Source organism: Ammospiza caudacuta, chromosome 2 (genome assembly GCF_027887145.1).
Source record: "Ammospiza caudacuta isolate bAmmCau1 chromosome 2, bAmmCau1.pri, whole genome shotgun sequence".
NCBI classification, from domain to species: domain Eukaryota; kingdom Metazoa; phylum Chordata; class Aves; order Passeriformes; family Passerellidae; genus Ammospiza; species Ammospiza caudacuta.
Genome location: NC_080594.1, coordinates 34,824,784 through 34,849,139, shown reverse-complemented (window position 1 = coordinate 34,849,139; position 24,356 = coordinate 34,824,784). Strand labels below are relative to the sequence as shown.

Below are 24,356 nucleotides of genomic sequence, written 5' to 3'. Positions count from 1 at the left end.
CTCTGGGAACGTGTCACAACTTCACCATGTGGGTCAAGCTCTGCACCAAAGCAGATGGATGCTCTCCATGCATTTATGAAGCAGCAGCAATGGTGGTGCAAAGTAAATGAGAAGGCCACAACGGTTAACAAAAAAAGGTGATCCTGTGGAAGGCATGACAGCAATTGCAAATGACTTTGCCAAGAGTCGTACTTACCCTCCCGCCGCAGTTTGTCTTATGAATAAAATGTGAAGGAGAAGAAAAAGGGAAATTACATTTTATTAGAGCAGAACTACATCCTCCACAAAGCTAAGGACACAAGGAAACAAGAGGAACTGAAGTTCCATTGGAAAAGTAATCATTTACTCAGCAGGCTCAGAAATCCCTTCAAGCAGTGAAACTTCACTGTCTTTAAGACAGTGATAATTATACCACAGGAAAAAAACCCCCACCTCTGTCTTTAAGACAGTGCTAATTATACCACAGGAAAAAATCACCTCAGTGGGCTGGGTGTCCCCTGCACACATGGCATCCATATGGTGGTACCTTGGCTTTGCAAAACTATCATCAATATTTACCACATCCGACACGAATCTACTCCTCCTAGTGCTATCACTCCTAATAGCTGAGATCTAAGGTTGGGCTCCTGGGCCTCCAACTACACACCTGTAGACACAAGTGGTGTGCATACCTCTCTATCAAGCTATGCATTCTCTGTCATTTTGAGAGTCATTCTGATTTTGAGATGGCTCTAATTGCCGTGCTTTGCCCAGTTTCTGGGATGGCACTCCAAAGCCATTAGTGGTGTGGAGCAATCAAGACACAGTAACCTGGAACCTCTGTGATGCAAATGTCCTTGTGGAATGTGGCCATCCCTCAGGCAGGAACTCTGTAGGACACACTGCACTGCACTGTCACCATCGGACCAGAAGAACTTGTAGAGAAACTGATGTGGCTATTTTGTCACCTCAGCCCAAATCACCACCCACACTCACTCCAGGCTAAAAGCTGCCCTTTGCATCAGCCCTTATTAGGATGATGTTGCCAAACAACACTTTGGACAGTGCTTGTTTGTGTTCCTAATCTTCCTGGATGCCTGTGCATAGCTTGGCAAGGGAGCTCAGAGACAGAGCTTTTTCGAAGGAGCTTGGTGTATTCACAGGCAATCTGATGATACTGTACACACAGAATTGTATCTGAGGACCTCAGGTCACCTGGAGAGGCAACAGGCACTTGCTGGATAATAGACACCCCAAAAGAGACACACGGACACCACTGAAAAAATATCCAACACAATCCAAACTTTCTCAGAGAGAGTGGCAGGAATCCACTTTGTGCCACTGCAGGGTGCCCACAAGCAGGGGAAAAAGGGGCAATGTTCAATGGGTAAATTCAAGTTCCTTGAATGAGCCAATCAGCTACAAATTATTTGCCATCTGTACTTCTTGGGTGGCATTCAGGTTGCTTGAATTCAGTTATCTACGTGAGTGCTGCACCTAACCTTGAAGACAGATGTCCTGTGAGCTGAGGGAGGTTGCACTGTAGACCTCCAGCCTAAAATTTTCTTCCAACATAAACTCCTCTATGATATCCAAACTCCATTCAGCTCTGGAGCATCTGAGACGCATTTCTGTTTGCATGACTGAAAGGCAGTCTTGTCTCAGCTGGCTCTACTGACACCTCTGGTGACTGCCACAGATGCCCATGGAGACACCACCTCAAGTATGAATTTGGGCTATTAACTTGCTAGTTTATCATTATAAATGGCAAGAAAATTTGACTACAAAGAGAGAAACTTAGTTCGTCTAATGTGGGAATAATTTTCTGATTATAGTATTTTTGTCTAAACTGACTATAGGGCCTTAGGCATCATGCACAACAAATAAAGTGTCTGAAGAAGAGATGCATTTGGAGGTCTCTGTTCGCCCCCAGGCTTTGGGGACTTACGGGTGCCTTTTCAGCACCATGTCCCCTTCCTCCAGGATTGTACTCCATCTCTGAAAGAAGAGATGGATCTCTCCCAGAGAGGGACAAGGAGCTATCAATCATATTAACAGCCTGTGCAGCAGAGTGCTGTCTGCTCCATCACTGCCCAGCCCTAACCCAAAATCATCTGATCAAAAAGCACTGGACATCAAGCAGTGATGAACAAACAAAATAGATAGATAAAATCTCACTCATGCTCTGTGAGCTTATTTTATCTGTGAAGTCTGACTGTCTTGCAATTCCCTCCAGACCGAAAATCTAGTAGTCTCTGGAGCCTTTTAAAAATCAAATTACCAGGAGGCTTTGAAAAGGCCTTCAAAGGCACAGCAAGCACTTACCTGAACCTCTGAAAACTGTAGGATTTAAGAGTAATACCAAATTTTCCATATTTGCAGAGGCTGTTTGAGTACATTATCTAGCAGCAAACACATGTGCACTCTGAATTTCTGTCTGAACAGTTTGCAGAAAACTACACAGCATAGAGAACACTGACAAAGTTAGCACAGAGACTTGAACGCTGACTCCTGTCCTGCTGGGGAGGTGGCCTTTGTGATGCTGTCACACAGAAGAGAGATGCAGCCCTGACTGGCTCCCTGTAAACCCCTCAATCTGTGAATGTCTGTTTGGACTGGCAAGGCTGCACTGGGTCCACTGGGCATGACATGACTGAACTGACCTAAGGAAGGACACTGCTGTCCTCAGAGATCAACTGCCAGCATCCCAGGCAGCCCAGGGCTAATAAGCCATGAACTCAGACTGGAAAGGTTTTTTAGAGCTCTTCTGGGAGTTGCTTACTTCTTTGTTCCCAGTTATTTCATGCATGCCTCTCATCATCCTTTCTCCACCCCTTCCACCTCCAGCAATGGTTGTCTTCAGCCCCTTGGGTTAAATATATTAATAGTCCAGGGCAGAAGGGTCACATTCAGCACGTAGTTTACACCTCTACAGAAGTTTTTGCTTTAGGATTACTACAGCATGCTCATGGCCTGGGTTGAACTGGTTACTCTGTATGCAGAAAGCTAATGCACATGCCCAAAACTTCTACAGGGGCAGGACAGCAAGGTGGTGTGGACTTTGCCCATCACCTAACTCATGGGGTCTTTCACTGGGGCATCTAGAAGCTCTGCAATGTCCTCCAAAGTTAGAAGCCCTTCACCACCGGGGAAAAGGCGAAGGTAGAAACCCAGATGCTCAGCTCAGTCAGGGCTCCCCCTACATGGGTTCTCCAGAGCTAAGGAGAGCAGGGGGGGAGTGCAGAACCAGAGGTGAGATGAGGTGGACACTCACATAGATGAGGTGCTCCCGATAGCGAATCAGCAGGTTCCTGAGAATTCCTGCCTCGTTCAGATCCCCCAGGCGGATCATGTCCTCCACTCCATGGATGGAGGTGGGGTGCATGGGTTTGATGTGGCTGGCATTCTGTGGGGAAATCCAGTGCTCCTGGGAAAAGAGCAAGGCCACAGAAAGGTAAGTCAAATGAGAGACCACTTGGATCAAAGACACAAACAGCCCACCCCAAAGAGAAGGATCAGATGGAAGGACACACACAAGAGATCATTGGCACATGAGCCACAGCTTCTATTCCTGGGTCAAAGCAGTGATGAATTTGAAAGATTTGTAACAGAAGGAGGAAAACATCTTTTTGTTGGAGTTTTATTGGAGCAACAAGAGACAGGAGACACAAGCCATCCTGGCAGGAGCTTCCTCCAGGGCAGCATGGTCATCCAGCACATCAGGAGAGTTTATAATAAATAGCACATTTGTCTTCCCCTTCACAATTGCATTTTCACATCACTGGCTAACCCTCTCCCACAAAATACTGTTGAGAAGAAAGAAGATGATTTAGAAAAGGAGAAGGGGATGGACAGGGCTGGCAAAGTCATACTTTTATTGGAAGTGTTATTTGGACTCAGCACTTCTAAGGGCTTCAAAAGCACTGCAAATTGCCCACAAGGACCTTGCCAAACCAAATCTTTATTACCCTTGAAGGGAGTGAGAGCATTTAGAATTACCTCAGTAAGAAAAAAAAGAAGCACAGAGAACCACCTTGACACAGGCCTTACTCTAAAATAGCCAGCACTGCACAAAAACAGAGGTGGGAAATTGAAGGAGAACCAGTGTTTTGGCACATCAGGTATTGGTAGGAGGTCAGGAAGGACTAGATAACAACAGAGGAACCTCAGGTGTATGTGGGTTTACTCAAAAAACTACCTAAATATATTTTGGGAGCTTCTGCTATCATTGTTCTCAAGAAGGTTCTCAATTTTGCACTCCCAGTACAGCCAATAAAACAGAGACACAACATTGTCTTGTCTTTACAAATACAAAACTATGGCACAGTTGATTCCCAAGGGCATACAGGAAGGCCATAACAAAGTTGATTATCATGGCCCTGGGGCCCCTGGCCTAGCAAGGTCATAGAGCTGAAGAAGGGACATCACAAGCCTTTGTACATACATTGTCTTCATCGTCCACGACCTGGATCTGTCCAGAGTCACACAGTTTAACCACCGCTCCAATGGGAACGTCGAATTCCCGTCCGGTTTTGAGGTCCATCCACACATAATCCCCCTGGAACAAAGACAGCAGTTACACTCAGTGCTGCAGGGAGTTCAGCATCCCTTGGGATACAAGCAGTGGATGTTGCAGCCAAGTCATTAGCACAAGTCAAATGACTTCCCCGGCAAACCACAAACCACCCCTTTGCACAGAGGCTCAGGACAGCAGATGCTTTGCATGTGGCACTTGGGGATGTGGTTTAGTGGTGAACACACTGCTGCTGGGTTAATGTTTGGACTCAAAGATCTTACAAATCTTTTCCAACCCTAATGATTCCATGAGTCTGTGAAATCCCCTGCGAGGTGCCAGCAGCAGAGCATGGTCCACACAGCATATGGACCTAACTCTGTGCTGTCCCACTGCCTTAACTCTCTGCTTCTCAAGCTCATGAGTGGTTGCTGGTCACAGAATGGTTACAGAACAGTGATACAGGCCGAAAAAACCTGCCCAGGTCGAGGTTTTCCTCTGTGTAATGTACAAACTTAGGAAGTCACATTTAGGAGATAGTTCTGAGCTCTGCTAAGCCTTATCTGGAGGGTTGTGGCACCTTTCTTCCTTGCAGAGAACCACTATTAAATATTCCTTGGAGACTGCTGAAAAGGGAATGACTAAAGATGGGTTAAGAACATAAACAGAGAGGCAGATATTTGCCCTTCTTCGGGAGTTCTTCCAGCTACAGCAATGTGTAGGTTGGCTGTTTCTATTTAATACTTCTCAGTGGATTTTATCTCCTGTGAGCACTTTCACTTGAGTCCTGAAGCTTTGCAAAGTTTTAGCATCCATAATCCCAAAAGGCTGTGTCCTTTTACATGTTTTAAATGTTTTACCTCTTTCATTTTAGATCTCTGTGTTTTCATTTTGAAAGACACAGCATGCAGTTGACGCCTATCCATTCACTTCATGTCACTACTGATCCTATACACCCCTGTCAGTCCTGCTGGGCAGGGACTATCTGCTTATCAGCTCTGTGGATATTAAATTACTCAAATGCAAAGAAGCTTTTAAAGAAGCTGTTTTCCTCAATACAAAAGCAAACTCCAAAATAACTCCAAACTAAAGCCCCAGCAGGACCCATGCTGAACAAAGCAGAATTATTTTCCACCCCTATTTGCAAGGTGAAAGGGAATTAAAATGGGGAGCAATCTAGTAGTCAGGTGAGTTTTCATTCATGCACCTGAGATTAATGCTGTGGACTTGTAGCCCCACCTAACACCACATTCTTGGGGACCAGCTCCACTTGCACCTATTAAGCATGATGCAAACGCGGTATCTACCTTTTGAAGTCCTGAAAAACTGCTGGAAGAGGGAGAAGGGAAAACCAGGATGTATCACTTTGCATGTGCTCTGATATAACCCCCTTCCTGAGTATCCACTATCAACCATTCCTGTGGACAGAGCATATTTATAGATTTGGCTTGGCCCAATAGATAGCTGCTAAACAATTTTCATCTCTGTGCTGGGCAGTGGCAACTGGAGGTGTCACCATCCAAGTCATCCATTAAGACTTCCAAGAGACACAAACCTGTGAGTACCACCAGGATGTAAGGTTACACTCAGGGATCCACACATGGAGAAACTACACACCAGGAATTCCCAACCATTCTGTGGCAGACTCTATCCTTGGCAGGTGCTGGCTAGGTTTCCACTAGGATATCAACAAAGTCAACCTGCTTTCATGGAGCTCAGGATCCAGTCCTCAGCTTGGGTTTTCATTTCCTCAGAGTGTTGTGCTGCAGCTCTAAGTCTATTTATCCACCACATAAAAATATAGTATTAACACATTTTTCTCATTAACTGTCTTATCTTTACATGTCATAACTTAGTTAAAAAGGCAAAAAAATCACAACTAATGAAGGCAGCGTCAGGAACAGATACATTATAAATCCATTTATATTAATATTTATTTTTTAGCTACTTTGATCCAAGACTCTCAAAGCATTTCAGAATGTTCAGCACTGTTATCCTCTCTGCATCACTGGGCAAATTCATGCACACGGTGGGTAACCTGATCAAGGTGTCAGCAAGAGACAGCCTGGCTGCTCAGTTCCTGCTCAGCAGAAAACCTTTCCAACACCTCAGCAGCTCTGTAAAAATTGCTCTTGATCAAAAATCCAAAAATTGTAATGCTGTTTTTAAAAAAAAAATCTCTAATACTGAATAGCTGTAAAAACAGGCTGCTTCATATGGTGTATTACCACACAGCTGAGATAAAAGGCAGGCTCTCCCAAAGGTAAATTGATACTCTGCTAACACTAAGACAACTTCTGCGCTTTGTCTGCCTAATGCACAGAATGCTCATCCCCTCAAACTGCTCTTTTTAAACCCATTAAAGTGCAGTTCCTAATACTGGTGAAAAAAGTCTTATGGGATGGGCTAAGCTGGTAAGCTCAGGAAGGTCGAGGGAGTTATAAAATAACATCACTTATTAAGAGTGCCAACCCATTTCCTTTTCTGACTTCAATCAATTTCACATAAACCCCATGGAAGTCAGTTACATTCCTTCTGCTGAAGCAATCAGCCTCGGATCAGCCCCAAACCCAGCAGATATATTGGGGATTTCAGGGCAATTCATGAGGATTCATGCATTTACCAGCTGCGGCTTGTAAGTTGCATAACCTGCCTCATGCCTACACTGGTGCAGTTTATTTCCCAAAATACATGACAGAGTACTGGAAAAGTGAGAATTCCACCCTTTACAGTATCAACACGGTCTGCCTCTTCCTCCTCAATGCAGCCAGTGGGTTTTAATACCCTTCCAAACTAGAAAAAATTTCCAAATTGCTCTGGGGCAGACCCTCAGGACCTCACAAACTTGGGGCAGTGACAACCAAATAGCATTGCAAGAAGAGGAAACACCACACAGGGATCCACACAATTCACAGAGAAGATCTTTAGGAGGAGCTTCCAAATGTGAAGAGCAAGAAGGTTGCACTGCAGGGGAGCTACAGTGCTTAGTGGGGGGGACAAAGGAGGAAGGTGAGAGAAGCTGGCGTAAGCAGTACAAAGATCCCATCAAGAGCAAGACAGATTCCAAAGCAGCCTGAAAGCTTCCAGCCATGCTCAGGGCTTGGGACCCCCTCTCTTACCGCTAACATGGTCGTGGGCTTCAGGACCTGGTTGACATTGCGAAGTAGTGTCCATCTGCCCTGGTCTCTCTCCTGATCTTCCACCACCTCAGGGCATGGCTGCACGAAAACGACTTTCTTCTTCTTCATCATCTCCAAAAGTTTGTGGTGGTACTTGTCCCTTTCCCTGCTTTCTACGTGTACTCCACCATGAATGCCCGAACGCAGCGGCTGGTTTGCGCTAGCCCTGTGGCGCGACCATGCCTGCTGCTCACAGGACACCCTCTGACCTGATTCACAATATGGCTCTTGGTAAAGATCTTCTCCTAGCAGGAAAATTTCCACGCACCAGCCATGGTCCTCCCCTGGCCAGCTGACACGCTCACTGTATTGACCAGCCCTGTGGGAATCTCAAAGCAAACTGTACAACTCTGCTTCTCTTCACTTAAATTCTTCCAGTCTCTCCAGCAAGGGCTAATACTCGGTCAAGAACCTGAAGGACACTGCAACTACCCGTTCAGGAAAAACAACTGCAGGATTAACAGGAAACTTCTTCATTTCCCCAGGACTCTTCTCCGTTACCTTCCTTTCTTAGGGAAATAACTGTCTGCCAGCTTGAGGACTTTCAGCACAGAACACTCTGGGATACTTATTAATCCACAAATGCAGTCAGTCCCCACGCAACACATGGCATTTAATTAACCTAATACCTTTACATACCAAAGCGCAGAGGGAACTCAAAACCAGAGGCCATCTGCATTTTCTTTAAACTGATCGCCTTGAGTAGATCCATAGCAACTGAATTTTAAATAATTGAGTGGAAGGTGTTCAGCGCAGCACGGCCTCCATGCCTATAGGTGAGAGGAGAGCCTGTGCTGTGGATGAAAATGGGCTCAATACAAGGAGCACAGAGATAATGAGGTTGCACAGACTCTACACCTGCCAGCTCCACAGACCCATTTCTGCAATCACTCCTTCACTATAATGAGGACTGTTGGAGTAAGGACTAATCAGGACCACTGGCCAAACATTAGATTTCCTTTTTTCTTGTCCTGTATTAGATACACTAGAAATTTCTCATTTTCATCTAAGAAAGGCTTTTCTGGTCATTTTGAGATTTTCAGACCACTATAGCTTGGCCCAAGTTTCATCCATTACAATGTGGAGTGTAAAGCAGTGCCATTTATAGAGACCAGAGCAACTAGATAAAACAGTGCAGCTGCTAAGACATTCTCATTTATCACTGTTTTAATGCAAAGCTCTGCTATTGCCTTGATTCCATGGGGTTTTGAATCCATTTGTCCACAAAGAACAGGGCATGGGGATATGGTTTATTGGTAGGACTGGCAGCGTAACGTTAATGGTTGGATTCGATGATCTTCAAACCTTAATGATTCTGTGATTTTATATGCTTGAAGGTAAGCTTTCTAGACAAAGGAAGGCTTCACAGGTACCCTTCGTGGGACACAGTCTCCAAGGACAACAGCAGATGATGGGTACATTACACTCAGAATGAGTTAGCTCTGCTCAGCCATGAGCAGCAGTGACAACAGCAAGGCAATCCTGGAGGTTTAAGCTGTATTACAAAGCCCTGCAACAATAAGGTTTGTAATTCTTGTAGCTGTGCTGTGGGAAATTAAGGAAGATATCATGTCTCACAGATAAGAAGCCAGGTGAAGATTAATTAGATGGAATGCCCACCAAAGAAGCAAGTAAAAATGTACATGAGGCATGACAGTAATGCAGGAAGAAGTGAACAGAGTGAATGCAGCAATCCCAGGGGAGATGTCTACCTCCAGCATGACCTGAACACACAGTGCTGTAAATGACTGCAGTTCTGCTCCCCCAGAAAGTGGAAGATAGATGTCAATTTAAAGCTGAAAAACAATGAGAGGATCCATGTGGAAGGAAAGAGAGATTAAATGTGTATAAAGGGATCCATAGGACAGGATCTTTGAATTTGAGTGGAGTCCTACAGAGGCTCTTTATTCACCAGAATACCTCTCCTCACTGCTGTGCCACAGAAACTGGAGCAGTGTGGGAGCAGCAAATCCAAGAGAGCAGCTGGAGTGTTTATCTCACCTTGCACTGGAGCAGACAATACCATCATTGCTCATACCCTGTACCATATTTCTGAGGCTGTGTATCCCAGTGTGCTGACAAATAGCAAGCTAAGGAGCAGAGGACTGCAATGATTTGCCCTAGGTTATCCTTGGAATAGGATCCAAAGGACAGATGGGACCCTAGAGGGCTGAATCCTGCCTCTGCAGTCCTATTATATGAGTGTGCTTATTTTTCTCCTGGCACTGGGGTTGCTGAAGATCTGTAATTTCACACATCACCACTATATTTTTTGCACTGCTCCTCTCCTAGCAGCAGATTTTCTGGGGACACTTAGGCAGAGCCACACATGTCAGCCAGAGACACCTGGCACTTGCAGTGAGGTCTGCCTGAATGACCCGAGCATGCTGCCTCCTGGAAATGGGAAACCCCATTCCTTGGAAGGGATGACCCAGCTTGGAAACCAGCCTCCCTTCTCCATGCATCAAGAGGCAGAGCAACAGCAGTAAGCCTCCTACCAGCCTGCTTTCTCTGAGGGGATGTGCTATGCCTAATGTGGGAAACAAATAAACGCACTTAGTACAATACAGGGAGGGCCACGGTGGAGGAAAATAAACCTTTAGCCGGCTGGCAGCCTGTCAGCAATGCCATCCGGTTTAGATTACAGCTCCCCAGGGTAACATTAGACCCTTCCCTGCAGAGACAGAAGAATGAGCCAGAAGAGTCACACTGGACCCTGCTCTGATGATTTACTCCACCTCTGCAGCAGCAGGCACAGCTGAGATCAAGGTCCTGCTGTGACACACTTTGTGCATATTCAAAGTAAGGGGTAAATGTTTATCCTAAAGAATTGATGCGACACAGGCAATAAGTTCATGCTGCTGCTGAAGCCTGAGCTCCCATTAAGCGCCATTGCAGCAGCATGGACCTTACTGCTGGAGAAAGAAGGGAAATTTCACCTGCAGAAAGCACCCTCACAGCAGGTGAAACACCTAATTTAATAAAAGCTTGGGTTTCTTTGTCCCAAACTATTTTTCAGTCCTAAAGAAAATGCATCAGTCACTAACAGGGTGGAAGAAGTGTTCTTGAATCAATTATTTTGCAGCTAGCACTGAAAAGCTAAGTTATTCAGTGACAAAAGGTCAGGCACAACTCAACTAACCCAGCATTCCCCTCTCAGCAAGACATCCAGACCCTTGGTAGATGATCATCCCCTTCAAACAAAATATCCTAGCCTAGCCTAGCTTATTCTACATTCAATGGGGAAAAAAAGAGGCACTTCTATGGTCACCAAAGCAGGTAATTCAACTTGGTCAGATGATGCTGACCTAAAGGAGCATGTGAAGAGGACAGTTTGGAGCTACAAAACCACAGTACATGTGTCCAAGGCTAGCTAAGGTGGATATGGAAAAATCAGTGGTTAGCAGAGGCTGTCTGGACTCAGGCCAGCAGTTACTCCCTGCAGCTCTAAAACTTGCTTTTCTAAAATAAGAAAGATGATACCCTGCAGAATGACTGTTGATGCACTGTGTGGGCCAAATGTTATCTGTGGGCCATACCTCTGACTACTGATATAAACCCACCTGTTTGTGCATTTGTGCAGTTGTTTTTTTTTTTCTTATGGAAACAGACACAATCACATATCCAGGTTTCCAGAGCTGAGTCCTTTACTCCCTTCCTGCTCATCTTTGGAGAAAAATATCCTTAGTGCACATGACACCAGGGCAAACACAGAGTGTTCCCCCAACTCCAAATTTCAGTGTGATTTAAAGAGCAGACTGAAATCCAAATGTACTGGTTCACTGCAGCTGATTATGCCAGTTAGGACTTGCAGCAGCCACCTGAAGCCTTCAGGCAGTAGAATGTCTGTGCTCTACTAAAACCACCTATCATCACCTCTAGATATCACCTGTCTGATTGAGTTCAGCTCTCAATTACACAGGTGTACCCTGCTTAGTTTAATGGAGCTCCTCCTGGATTCACAGCTGTGTGACCCAAGGGAGAACCAGGACTGCTCATCGCTATTCTTTGCACTCATCTTTAGTTGTGCATTTGCCACTATCATCAGGAAGAGGTAGAAGAGGGAGAAAAAGCTTGCATTTCTGCTTGATAACAAATGATAGTGTAGAGGAGAAGCACACATGCTGGTAGCCGGTAACACCAATAATATTCCTGTTTCAAAGAAGATTCTGTTCACAATTTCTTGTAGCACATCAGGCACCAGCTGTCAGCCAAGGTAATGAGCTGCACACAAAGGCTTCCTGAAGCAAGGGGAGAGATACAAGAGGAGTTGTTAAATAATTCAATAATTGATGCACTGCTTACTCACCCTGTAACTCCAATACTGACAGGAGTGAAAAAAACCTCCCACAAATGTGGCACTCATACCAACATTTCCCCATTTGGTGTAGAGGGATAGTCAAAGGCTCTGGGAGCAAAAATTATAGATTTAGTCAGATTTACCAGGATGCAACCTAGTGTGGTGTAATGAGGCTGAGCTCCCAGTGATGCCTGACCTCTTCCCTGGCTTTTGGCAAGGAGCTTGTTGTTGACTGTTTGGGACCTCTTGGCTCAGGAGAGGAGTTTAAGCATGCAGACAAACATGGAGATAGAAGATTTAATCCTCGACTCTTACAGCATTACAGCCATGGGTGAAGTGGAGAATCCGGCAATCCGTTGATGCTACAAGCAGATTAGGCTGTCCTTGGGTGTCACCCACCCAAAAGCTGTGCCAGAGCCCTGCCTATCAGGTCTCATGCAAAAAGCTGATGGATGCTGCTTGGGATGTGATTGAAAAATCTGCAAAGATGCAGAAGTGGAAGAGGAAATGAAGACTGAGCCTTTAACCGCATGGCCGGGTCCTGTCCTAAATGCAAATGGACAAAATCCAAATGAAAACAACAGAGCAATCACAAGAAGTCCAAATCTGGAAAACCAGATTGAGGGAAAATAAGAACAGGAGGAATCCGAAGGGGAGCACTTTAGGATGGGAGCACATAATTCAGTACTGTTTGACCATGACATATTCCTTCAGGTCCAAGGAGTAAGAGCTTGCCGGGTACCACTCTGGGAACTTTCAGATCCACCTTACACCTGCAAGGAACAGTCAACCCCATATCCCCAGAGAACCAGGGGTGCAGCTGAATCTCTCTTTAGTTTGCAATAGCTGGCATGATGGAAACTCCTTGCCCTTACCCATCCAGAATGAAATACTTTGGATATTTTTCTATAAATGAATGTTGTTCTATATGTCAAGTTTTAGGAGGATGGTACTAAGGAAATGCCATCTCCTCTAAGCATAGTTTGGGAGGGGTTCCAACAGGTCCCTAAGGTTGGGTGATACCACTCATCTATCTGTTCCCATCCATGTGATGGTACCAAGCCCTGCAGTGCAGTAAATACACCTTAAGGATGAGGCGCCACCAGAGGGACCAGCTCGAGGACTGCACCCATGGGAACCTCGTGAGGTTCAACAAGGCCGAGAGCAAGGCCCTGCACCCAGGCCAGGGGATAAAGGGATTGAGAGCAACACTGAGAAGCACAGGATGGATGAGAAACTGGACATGACCCAGCAATGTGCACTGGCAGCCCAGAATTCCAACTGCATCCTGGGCTGCATCCCCAGCAGTGTGGCCAGCAGGCCAAGGAAGGGGGTTCTTCCCCCTCACCTCCATTCTGGTAAAACCCCACCTGCTCTGGGGCCCCCAACATAAGGAGGACAGGGACCTGTTGGAGTGGGAACAGAGGAGGCCTGACAATGCTCAGAAGGGTGGAAAACCTCTGCTAGGGAGACAAATTGAGAGAGTGGGGATGTTCAGTCTGCAGAAGAGAAGGTTCCAGGAAGACCTTAGAGCCTCTACAGTACCTAAAGAAGATCCAAGAGGAAGCTGGAAAGGGACTTTTGACAAGGGCATGTAGTGATATGACAAGGGGGAATGGCTTCAAGTCGAAGTAGGGTTAATTTAGGCTACAGGAAAGCTGGGGACAAACTTTTTAGCAGGAAAAGGGGGTAATGGTTTTAAACTAAAAGAAGGGAGATTTATATTCAATGTTAGGAAAAAGTTAATTTACATTGAGAGTGGTGAAGCATTGGTATAGATTGCCCAGAAAGGTGGTGGATGCTCCACCCCTAGAAGTTTTCCAGATCAGGTTGGACAGCACTTTGCGCCATTTGATCCAGGTGAAGATGGGTGTGCTTGTTGCAGGGGTTTTGGACTAGATTAGCCTTAAAGAATCTGTGATTTTTTTCTTTGATTTGATACCCAGTGGACCAGCTCTGGGCATTAACCCAGCAGCAACAGTTCCACATGTTTCTGCAAAGTGTTTTGCTGGTTTAGTCCCTGAACTAACTCCCCAGGCCAATATCAAAGCCCCTGTGCAGGCGCAGGGAGAGCAGCAAGAGCACAGAGCTGGCAGCATGGCAGGGGAGTGGAGCTGCTGCCTGTGGGGTACCTGCTGTGGCAGCACTGAGCAGAGCTGATGGATGCTCTGCCACACTCAGGGATGAGCTTTATTCCCTGGATGAAGGCAGAGAACTGTTTGATTTGATTCATGAAAGCAGAATCCCAGCTGATGAGCATGAGAGCTGCAGAACTATGTAACAGATGGAGGTAAATAGGTACGTCTACAAAACATTTTTCTGCCTCTGAGGCATACAGCCTTTTCAAGATCACAATGATTCACAGAAAGGACAGTTTGAATTACATTGTACACTACTGATTAAGAGGGAAAATAATAAAAAGAAGATGATACACAGAAATGTAAATTGGAAAGGATGCTTCTAATCCTGGCTCTTGCAGACTGTTCAAAGAAGCCTAAAAACAACCACATGAATTTAATTGTTTTGGCTGATTTTATTCCTTTGGAAACAAAGAATATTTTCCCACCATCTGCAATAAAAATATCTTTTACTTTTCACACGCAACCTGTCAAATTGTGTTTCAGAGTTTTAGCTTTATCTTCCATGCTGGGGGAAGATGCTTTCTGCTTAATTTCTTTACTTCAGGTTCTCCTTTGCTCCTCCCTGCATTTTCACCACCTCACTGAGATCTAGTCTGCAATTAGTTCTTGTGTACTAAATAGATGTGGGACTATTGTAAACTGCACAGCAATTCCTGCTTGAACAAAGATGCAGACTTAGTACAAATAAGTGCCTAATCATACTGCAAATATATTATTTTCCTATATAGTAGTAGTCTATACTTGTGTAAATACAATTTTCCCAGCAGAAATGTGTCTGTGCTAAGGGTCTGAATTAGCCAAAGTCACTATGATCTGTCCAGACACACCCTACTACTTAAATATAGTATCTAATATTAGGAAATATTCCTTCATTGCCACACCAGATCTGAGCAGGTCTGTCCTTTTTGCACACCATCTATGCTTACCCACTGAGAGCTGTGATGATTACTGAGGAGACTGAGGCTTCTGGAGGGAGGTTAGTTTGCAGCTCAGAGAGGAGCATCCTGAGGGAGTTTTTGATGTGACTGCAGAAAGGAGAAGCTGACTACTCCAGGGATGTGTTTGAAAAGCCATCCCTGAGAAGAATGGAGGTCAGGAGAAAGCATAACTGAAAACAAACAAGCCCTGCTTGACATGGTTGTGATGCAATTCAAAACATCTCAGTATTGCTCTTTGTTCCTTAGGTGCCACAACAAAGGAGCAGAGATCCTGCAATACAAGCAGCATCCTTTCAAAAGGAGAAAAGACACTCCAAGATGTAAAAAACCTGGGTTTAAATTAGGCATCAGGAAAAAATTCATGACAGTGAGGGTGGTGAGGCACTGGAAGAGGTTGCCCAGTGAAGGTGTGGCAGTCCCAAACCCAGGAGTGTTGAAGGCCAGGTTGTGTGGGGCTTTGAGCAACCTGATCCTGTGGAAGGTGTCCTTGTCCATTGCAGGGGATTGTAACGAGATGATCTTTGGGGCTCCTTCCAAGCCAAACCATTCTATGATACTATGATTCTATGATAAAAGTCTTGAGAACATGAAGCACACGGTTCTTTTTTCATAATGAAATAGAAAACAAAAGAATCCTGCGAGTACCTACCAGAACCCAGAAAAATCTGTATTTCATTGCTTGCTGTATGGTTCTGAGGACTCCAGAGTTGCCTCATATAAGATCACCTTGAAAAGGAAACTCAGAGCAATTTGCTAATTGCAACCACTTGCCTGGATTCTTCAATCCCTCTGCTTACAGTATTGGAAAAACGAACCAAAGTGCTGGTGGTGGGCCCCTCTGAAGGAGGAGGTGGACCAGCCGCAGAACTGCACAGAACAATACCAGCCCCATCTGCTGTAACTCCCTGGAATTACCAAATGCACCAGGACACTTGTTTCTGATGATTTCTCCATGGGTTTCAATTAAACTTTGATGCTAATAGTATATGAAATTCCAGAAGGCTCTCGAATAATGGAGAGACCACAGAGGACAACCTGGCTTATTAAGGGTCTGAAGGGACCAGTTGGCAAGTTCAGCTAGACAAACCCTAGAGGCTGCAAACAGAGGTGGAGTGGAGTTTTTAGGCCAGCACAAGATGATAGAGATTGAGACAACCATCACTGGTCACATCACACCTGCAGTTGCCAGACCCAGCTGAGACAGTCGACTTGTTGGATCAGGACACACACAGATGTGCACTGTGGATGCCTTCAAACTGTGAGCTTGGAACAGCTCTACAGCTAATGGTTTAGAGCTTGTTGGGCACACACTGAAGAGACCTGGCCTTCAGAAAGTGACCATCAACCAGATATCAGTCCTTTTTACACACATGAACCCAGAAACCTGTTTCAAAATCCAAGCCTGGCCAAATAATCCCAGCCACTGCAAACAAAGCAATAGTTACAGCTTAGAAAAGGAAGTTGGACCTATGTCTTACATGAAGATTTTAAGGAATGTTGGCTGGTAAGATTACCAGTTGGATAAGACTTTCATATGGATATCCTGAACTCTAGTTAAGATTGAAAACACAAAAGAAATAAGCTCGGCATTTTGGCTCAGAAAATAATTCCTGTAGTTTTATTCCTCATGTATCTTTTATTACATGGACAGTCCATTCTGCATATGCTGCACAAGGGGATATGGCCTCCAAAACCCCTTTTGAGAAGGGCTGTATTACAAATAAGTTTTGTTAAATGTTACTCCTGGAACCAAAATTTTGGTTTGGCTGGGGGGTTTTCAGGGAGCCCAGCATGGCAAAGAGGCTTGTTCAGAAACTGGCAGCTAATGGGTGCTCATATGCATACCCAAATCACGTGAAGGGGAATTAATTCATGTGAGTAATACTCATCAATTTTATACTTGCTTTGAGAAACTCAGTAATTGCAATACAGCTTTAATTTTGAGACTGCCAAGAGTATTATCATATAGATATATTAATTAAGGCTATGTTTCAGGAATTAGCTGACAATATCAGCATGGAAATATGGTTAATGCCCCCACTGCATTTTGCTGGAGGCCAATGTTGTTTCATTTCCAGCACCTTTGTTATTGGAAAGACTTCCTGTTCGTCTCACACCTAATCTAGCAATTTTATGGGGTAAAGAGGCAGTAAAATGCCCTCACAAAGTGATTTGTAGATCATGAAAATGCAGTGTGTGACCTTAAGAGTAATTTGCCAGCGATGGTGCTGACAATAAAACGCCTGGCTGGGTGGTAGGGGATGCACATAAATTGCTCACATTGCATTTGCACAGGCTGCACAAAAGGCCCCTGAGTCACGGTGGGCAAATCACCGACCCACACAGGTGTTTTTCCTGACCTTAAGACCAAGCATAATTTGGTTCTTTCCTCAGCATGCAGGATAAGCCAACCTCTTCTTCTCCTGGGCTCTGCTAAAGTGGCTCTGAGGAAAGGATGGAGGACATCTGCTTTTTGGTAGAAAAGCTGGGCGGGAGCAACACTACCAGGATGCAAGTGGCATTGCTTCAGGCAGGACATGCAAATGAGTGTGCCAGGTTAAGGCACACCAAAGGACCATCTATGGTAGGAAGGTTGCCTAGGGCAGAGTGGGACAGGTTGGATGATACACTTCTTTAAAATACCCTTCTGGTCCAAAATAAAGGGGATATCAAACTCAGTGGTGGGAAGGTTCAGAAAATGGCCATGGAGGTGGATGAGAAGTAAGGACATTGTACAAGTGCTTGGAAGGGAGATGCACTAGGGGCTGCTAACTACAAAAGTCACATCAGGCTTGGGAAATGACCAAGCTGAAAAGCCAGAGGTGTAGGCCAGGAAATTAGCTGAAGGCTAGGAAAATATTTTGGGGAAATAACAGTGTATGCTTACTAGTCCCTTGGGGCTCAGCTACAGTCATTATGGATACAGAATGCCAAGTGGGACAGACCTGGGTCTGAACAAATCTGAACATTTGATATATATTCCCAACTTCAGCCCACTGTAACTCTCTTAAGAATTTTATAATTGTTTCTGTTCAGGAACAGAAGTTCTTATAATTTAGAGCTGGTGAAGTTTTCGCCTTTCACAAAAATTGCCTTAAGGAGGATGAAATCCTTGTAAACTTTTAAGACTGACCTTTGCCCAGTGCAAGAAAGCAGTTGGTTTCCTTTGCCAAAGTCACCTCCCTTGTGCCACCTCCCAGACAGGGCTGGTTTGTGAAGTAGAGAAGAAAAGGACTGATCCACCATCACAACACCTTCCCATGTTTGCAGAACTTATCCATGTGGGTATGGCCAACAGGGAAAGGACAATTCCCTCACATACAACACAGATGCACAACCCCTGCACAAGCTGGGCAGTACTGCTGACCACTAGAGCAATATCTGTAAATACATCCAGGAGTAGCAAAATGGAAATGCTAAAATATTAGAACACAAATTCCTAAATCCCAGTCCACACTTACTCATCTCATTCCTCCATTGTCGAAAGCTCCAGCAGAAGTATCTAAAGTGGCAGCTGGTTCCCTGGCCAACCTCAGGTTATTTCCCTCCCACTACTGAATTTTCTTTGTTCTTCAATAGATTTTGAATTCTTTTTCAAAAGTCTCCTTAGATGAATTCAAGCAAACATCTAAATTATCTTACTATTTTGGTTACATTTATGAACCAACTCAAAATAGATTTACTCTTTAAAAATTCTCACTATAAATTTTCCTTAGAGATTACAATTTCACCAAAACCTGTAATGCAACAGGAAAAACAAAGCCTTTAGGGAAAACACTTTCATTTCACTCAAGTCTGACATGGAGAGTATAATTTTGATGTTCTTATTGGAATTCTGTCTCCAAATTCAGCTTTTAATTTCAATGGAACTATTTTACTAATGGACCAGGAAATGACATCCTGACAGATATTCTCAATTTCTCCCAAGAAAGAAATGCCATATTTCGATTTGTGCTCTTTGAAAAGGCCTGTTATTGCTTTTTCTCCCCTGGGCCCCAGGAGATGTGCTCAGCCTCTTGAACCTGATTGCAAAAGCCAGAGCTAAGGGGGTTTCTTTAGGAAGGTTGCTGTCAAGTCTACTCTGTGCCAGCAAATGATGCTGTGTCTTGAAAAGGGAATGAATTTTACACCATAAGACCCAAATCTTTCAGTGGTGTACATCAGAGTCATTCCACAGAAGTGTCTGTAACTCCAAATCCATGAAATAGTGAGGGTTCCCTTTTTAATTCCTTGCTGTCAAATGTTTTCCAATCTTGCAAGAGGAATTTGATGAAGAGGAAGGTTGCCTCGAACAGGGAGAGACACAGCCTGCTACACAGCCTTTTGTACAGGAGAAGACAGCAAGCATGGTCCCACTGAGGATGTCACATCCTCACAAACACTCCTTGCAGCAGACATGTTTCCTTAAATGTCTGCCTTTTACTCAAATCCCTCCAATTGTCAGTCCCTATATATCCCACCTGAGAACCAACCTGAGTAAAAAGAACAGGAAAAAAAAAATCATAACTTACAGAAAAGATTTTTAAAAGTACATGTGAATTATATGATTTTTGTGAAATTATGGACAAGGTTGTCCAGATAACAGCTGTCTCACACATCTGGGACAGAGTGGAGGGCAGACAGAGGCAGGTGGGTATGAGGGCAGGGGGATGGGATAGGATGGGATGGGATGGGACATGAGGTCTTTTGCTCTGCTGCTTTCACAGCTGGGAGGAAGGTGCTTCCTCCCATTAAGAACAGTAATCAGAGGCTCCACAGCCGGATGACCAAGGGAAATCAACACTTGTGTTGAACCTTAGCAGCAGGATAAGATGTAGACTGGATGAGAGGGAAGGATTTCTAATCTCCCTCCCCAAACCTCACTTCTGAAAAAGGGATTGATAGATGCGCTGGCAGCCCCAAGCTCCACCAGCTGGTGCAGTGTGGCCAGGTGAGGTCCAAGATTCACAACAGGATTTTTTTTTTTTTTTTTACAGAAAACATGTAAATACGGTGAGAATTCTTCAGGGTCGGGTTATAGAAACATTTAGGTTGGACAGAACCCTTAAGATCATCAGCTCCAATCGTTAACCTTACACTCTAACCCATGTTCCCAAGCGCCATATCTTTTTAATGTCTCCAGGGATGATGACCCCACCACTGCCCTGGGCAGCCTATTCCAGTGCTTATGGTGAGGGAATTTTTTCCTGATATCCAATCTCAACTCCCCTGGCACAACTTGAGGCTATGATGTGTTGGAGGGTTTAAGAGAAAGGGACAGTTTGAGGAGCTGAATTCCTCCCTTCTTGCTCCAGATGACAGGTCTCAGCAAGTTAAATGCATCTTTAAGAGCTTTGACAGTCATGGAGAAGTTACCATCAAGTAAGACAAGATGATATATGAGCTATTCTGCAAGAGCTCTCCCTGGGGAAACATGTGGCCCCAAGACTGAGTCAAGGTAAAATTTATTATTGATTCCTTTGAAGTTTCCTATACCCTCAAATGAATGTCCCATTGGCTGGGTATTTTGTTACTGCCTCTTAAAAAAGCAATGCTAAACTCAGCTGCACATACAACAACTCTCACTCCAAGCCTTCTCAGCCTTGAATTCAAATAGATGAATGTTTCAGTGCATACACTTCAGGGAAGATGGATCCTGGGGGTTTGCCTGAGGTATCAAGAAGTAGGAATGAATGCATTTCAGACAGGCTCTCTCAGAAGGTATCTCCATGCCAGGGCTGAGATTGCTTGTTCTACCTTTATTTGACATCACACAATTTATATTCCACAGCCATAGCACTGCAAGAACATCTCCCCAGCCTGCAGCTTCATTTTCAGCACACAGCAACCCCAGCACTTTAATTGTCCCATAAACGTGATGGAAAGGATTTGATGCAAAGAGCTGTTAAAATACCAAATGTCTTGAGCACTGCAACTAATGAATGGCTCCCAACGATTCATGTTTCAATCTATATGCAAATGTGCCCTTTGGTTGGCTTGTGCTGGACTTTTCACTGCTGTGTTACAGCTATCCAGGGAAGCCTCAGACTCATAGATCAGACAGATACAAGGCATAAATGGGAGAAGACTTAAATTATTCAGTGTTTGTGAGAAAGAGAATCCAAACAGCAGAGTTACACTTTGCTTTTTATAATAACATGATTACAGATGAGCCCTAAGCAGACCTAAAAAATCATTGTTTTTCTCTCCCACCCCTTCCTCCTTGCTAGCAAAATACACAGCACAATAAATCACTTGGCAAAGCTGAATGTGTGCTCAAAACAGTGTATGTCAGCTCCGGGTAAACCAGTGCTCACACAGCCCAAGTGGAAGATGTCTGTGAAAGATTTCAGAACCTGATCTCTGCTATTCTTGCCCCCAGCACAGGAAAACATCTCCTGGAGCATCGGGCAGTCACATCTATTTCTGCTCATTTACAAACTGCACAAATCCCCTTTACCTGCATTGCAATGTGCAATTCTGGTCTTAACAAGAAGAAACTAAGCTGGAATAGTGAAGAAAGGGCTGCCGCCATCAGTGGTGGACTGCAGAGTTTGTTTTAAAAGGCTGAGGGAAAATGATTTTGTAGGATTTTGGTCAATTCCAAGGGTACAAAAATAAACAGTAACTGTATACAAACACTGAGAATTAGCAAGAAGGAGAAAGGACAATTTCATCCAAAGGCCAATCCTGACACAAGAGCAGGATGCCACAAATATTCTCAAAAACCAGAAACATGAAAATATTAAGGACCATCGTGTTCATGTAGGCCTTGTGGAGTTTAAAGCTGAAGCTGTACGGCAGACTTTATATCCAAAGAAATGGCAGAGGTATCACAGCAATTGCAGAGCGGGTAGGAGCAAGGAAACAGTGAGACTTTGGCATTGCCCCCAAGAGTCACCTCCCCAGCAGCTCTGACAAACCAGGAGAGCAGAGCTGAAGTGTCTGACGAAGCCTTGGCTCCTGCAATGTTTCAAAATAATTGGAACAACTTCCTTGTTTTGCAGTTGAACTAAAAAGAACTTTAGAGTGTGAGGCATCCGCTGTGCTTGATCCCTCAGGACCTTAATATCTGGCTGAACTTTGGTTTCCTTTGTCTGCTTGGATTAGGTCTCCACTGTTTCTCTTAGCTCTTATTTCCACTCTTCTCCCTCTAATTGCAGGAGCAGGTTAGGGGGACACTAAGAATGGGAGAAACCTGCAACAGCAGCAGTGCTCTTCATACGGCCTGGACACAGTCAGGTGCCTACAGTAACACAGATACAGTAATCTGAAAAGTCTAGCTTAATGGATGAGATTAGCAGGATCACAGAATATCCTGCATAAGGATCATCCAGTCCAACTCCTGATGCAGAACTCGGTCCTCCACAAAATACTTAAATTTTGCAGCATGTTTTATTCCCCTGCAGATAAGTGGGTCTGATTTCTGTTGGGCTGGCCCAGCAACAGCAAATCTGCAGCACCTTGGATTTAAGAGTGGGCTATGGGAGGGTTGCCTACAAGAGCAAGAAGAATGATCTGGCAACAAGAGCCATGCAGCAAGCAGCAGCCTGCTGCCATTTGCCACCAGGAGAGCCCTTTTCCAGACCAGGCTGTGGGCAGGACCAGCACACCCTCCCTGCCTCCAGTCCAGCTCCAAAAACATCTCTACATTAAGTAACAGAGGGAACGTGCATGAATGAGCTGCTGCTGGGCTGTGGAGCCAAACTAACTTGTCAGGCTGCCAAGGCAGGAATTCAGGCAGCCCTCCTTTTCCATCTTCCCTTTCTTTGTGCATGGAAATGGACTTGCCACTAGTAATTTGCTAGTAACTAAAGCTGATAAGTTTGGCTCCCTGCAAGCCCCTGCTGGGGAACAATATTGGCTTTTCTTTTGGATTACTGGGTGGAAGACACAGGGCAGGCAGAAAGCTCTGTGTGCTTTCTCCTCCTCGCTGGAGCTGTGTGCTGCCCTCAGTGCTCAGTTCTCCCTAAGAGGAGTTCCTTGGAATGGATTGCTCCGATGGGAGAATGGAAGAGAAACAGTGTCACAGGCTCATCTTCAAAACTCCTGGATTTATAGCTGGGTGGAAACCAAGCAGTAAGGGCCAAATGCTCAGTGCTCATCTATCCCAGGTGATGATTTGGGGTTTTGTTTGACCTTGCTGGAGAAAGTTTTCAGGGGAAAAGGGGTAGGATGGCAGGACTGTAAGCATGTTGTGCACATTCAAGAATGAGAAAAAAGAAAAAGACAAAGAGAAAGCTCCTTGGAAAGTAATACATCTCATGAACCACATAGATGTGTTTCCAAAATCTTATAGCAAAACTGAAGGAGGCAAAATACAAATATTGCTGCTATTTGTAATTAAGCATCACATAAAGAGCAGTATTTAGGGCAACAGAGAGTCAAGTGTTTCCTGTGTGACTCAGAAAGGACCTTCTGATGGTGTGATTTCACAAAGGGCCTGTACCTGCTAACAACTGGTTAACCTTACTTAATTACAGAGGGGTCCTTGCTCACCATATCCACGCTGCAGAGATGTTTGCAGTAAGCAATAAATTCAATCCAAACCTATTTCTCTGATATTTCTGAGCAACTGACTGGCATCTGAACACACAGGGAGAGTGTCCAGAATTATACAGAAGTATGCTGCAGCCTTGCCTAGACAAGACACTTTGTTTTTAGATAATGAGCAAGGTGCTCAATTTGATTAAAGCTCTGCAAAGGGTGAATTCAGACTGGTACAGAAGACTATGATCCAGCAGCTTACCCACCGAGGGTAACACCCAGAGAGGGACATGACAGGCAGCCTGGAGTGATACCATCCTAGACAGAGCTGTAACAGGGTATTTCTCAACTGCTATGCTGACCTTTTTGCCTGATTTGTTTTAATTTCCACACCCATTTTCCTTGGCACCACTAACTGCATCAGCCACTTTGTGCCCAATGCCTTGGAGCCTTTGGAAGGACAACCAAGCTTCTACACACCCCTACCAAAGTACGGCCTGTTTTTGTTGGGCTCAGGTTCCAGCAGGTTGGGGAAATGCTATAAAAAGCATTTCAGTTGTTCCATAAGATCTCTGGCATTCCTTCCACTCAAAGCTATCCTCAGCGCTTTGTGTCACTGCTGTAAACTGAAGCTATGCGAGTTCCTTCAAAGGTCCAGTGCTTTCTGCTGGACAAAAGCAGATTTACCAAGTAAGACAAAGAATTCAATCGAAATTCTTGGGTAGATTTGCTCTATTGAATCAATGTTTGACTGTGTTGACAAATGCACTCGAGTCTCTGCAGCCCCAACCCAGGATACATGGTGGGACTGCCAGTCCTCCCCAGGTGAGACATGGCAAT

At 44.7% G+C, this 24,356-nt stretch overlaps 1 protein-coding gene across 7 annotated transcripts in view; it reads right to left on the bottom strand.

The window, feature by feature from the left end:
- The window catches only part of MYO7A (myosin VIIA), a 58,634-nt gene extending 54,085 nt beyond the window's left edge, over positions 1 to 4,549 (bottom strand). For 4 of the 7 annotated variants that reach the window (XM_058800607.1, XM_058800608.1, XM_058800610.1 and 1 more), the window contains exons 1-2: positions 4,424 to 4,549; positions 3,254 to 3,406 (exon numbers count right to left, since the gene is read on the bottom strand). In XM_058800607.1, the coding sequence (XP_058656590.1) occupies positions 3,254 to 3,406; positions 4,424 to 4,522 (252 nt within the window). In that variant the 5' untranslated portion in view covers positions 4,523 to 4,549. Of the gene's footprint in view, positions 1 to 196; positions 215 to 3,253; positions 3,407 to 4,423 lie in introns of all 7 variants that reach the window. The other 3 variants (XM_058800606.1, XM_058800604.1, XM_058800605.1) reach the window with 3 other exon arrangements.
- Positions 4,550 to 24,356: the final 19,807 nt, after the last annotated feature.